This window comes from Apis dorsata, unplaced genomic scaffold (genome assembly GCF_000469605.1).
Source record: "Apis dorsata unplaced genomic scaffold, Apis dorsata 1.3 scaffold_894, whole genome shotgun sequence".
NCBI classification, from domain to species: Eukaryota; Metazoa; Arthropoda; class Insecta; order Hymenoptera; family Apidae; genus Apis; species Apis dorsata.
The window spans coordinates 92,842-93,279 of record NW_006264009.1 but is presented as its reverse complement, the minus strand read 5'-3'; the positions used below and the strand labels follow the sequence as shown (position 1 = coordinate 93,279).

At 53.0% G+C, this 438-nt stretch overlaps 1 protein-coding gene across 1 annotated transcript in view; it reads right to left on the bottom strand.

Annotated features, from left to right (window-relative positions):
- Nucleotides 1-438, bottom strand: part of LOC102677076 (inactive tyrosine-protein kinase 7-like) — a 46,289-nt gene that overhangs the window by 3,549 nt on the left and 42,302 nt on the right. The window contains exons 5-6 of the mRNA XM_031514106.1: nucleotides 286-438; nucleotides 5-161 (exon numbers count right to left, since the gene is read on the bottom strand). The exon at nucleotides 286-438 is cut by the window's right edge and continues 156 nt beyond it. Of these exons, the coding sequence (XP_031369966.1) occupies nucleotides 5-161; nucleotides 286-438 (310 nt within the window). The remainder of the gene's footprint in view (nucleotides 1-4; nucleotides 162-285) is intronic.

Below are 438 nucleotides of genomic sequence, written 5' to 3'. Positions count from 1 at the left end.
CTGCCTCGTCGGCCCGCCGCTCTCTTTCAAAGGCTCCCCGTCTTTCAGCCAACGAACGTGGGTCACAGGCGCGTCCATGCCGGAATAGGAGCACGTCATCGTCACGGAGTCTCCTTCCATCACGCTCAGATTCTCCGGCGAGCCTATCAACGTCGGCGGAGCTGGAAAAAGGAACGATTATCACAAGCTGGATTCATCTCGAGTTTTATTATCCTATCCTATATTTTTTCCAACGAAAGAAAAGATCCTTTTTCATTCCAACAGAATTGCAACGCGCGTTCTTACTGGAGATGACCACTTGGGCGGAAATATCGGTCTCCCCGGCCATATTCTCGGCTACGCAAGTGTAATTGCCGTCGTCCTCGCCTATCCTCGCCTTCGCGACGATAAGCGTGTTATCCTGAACGCGCACTGGGCCGGAGTCGCTTATAATGTGCC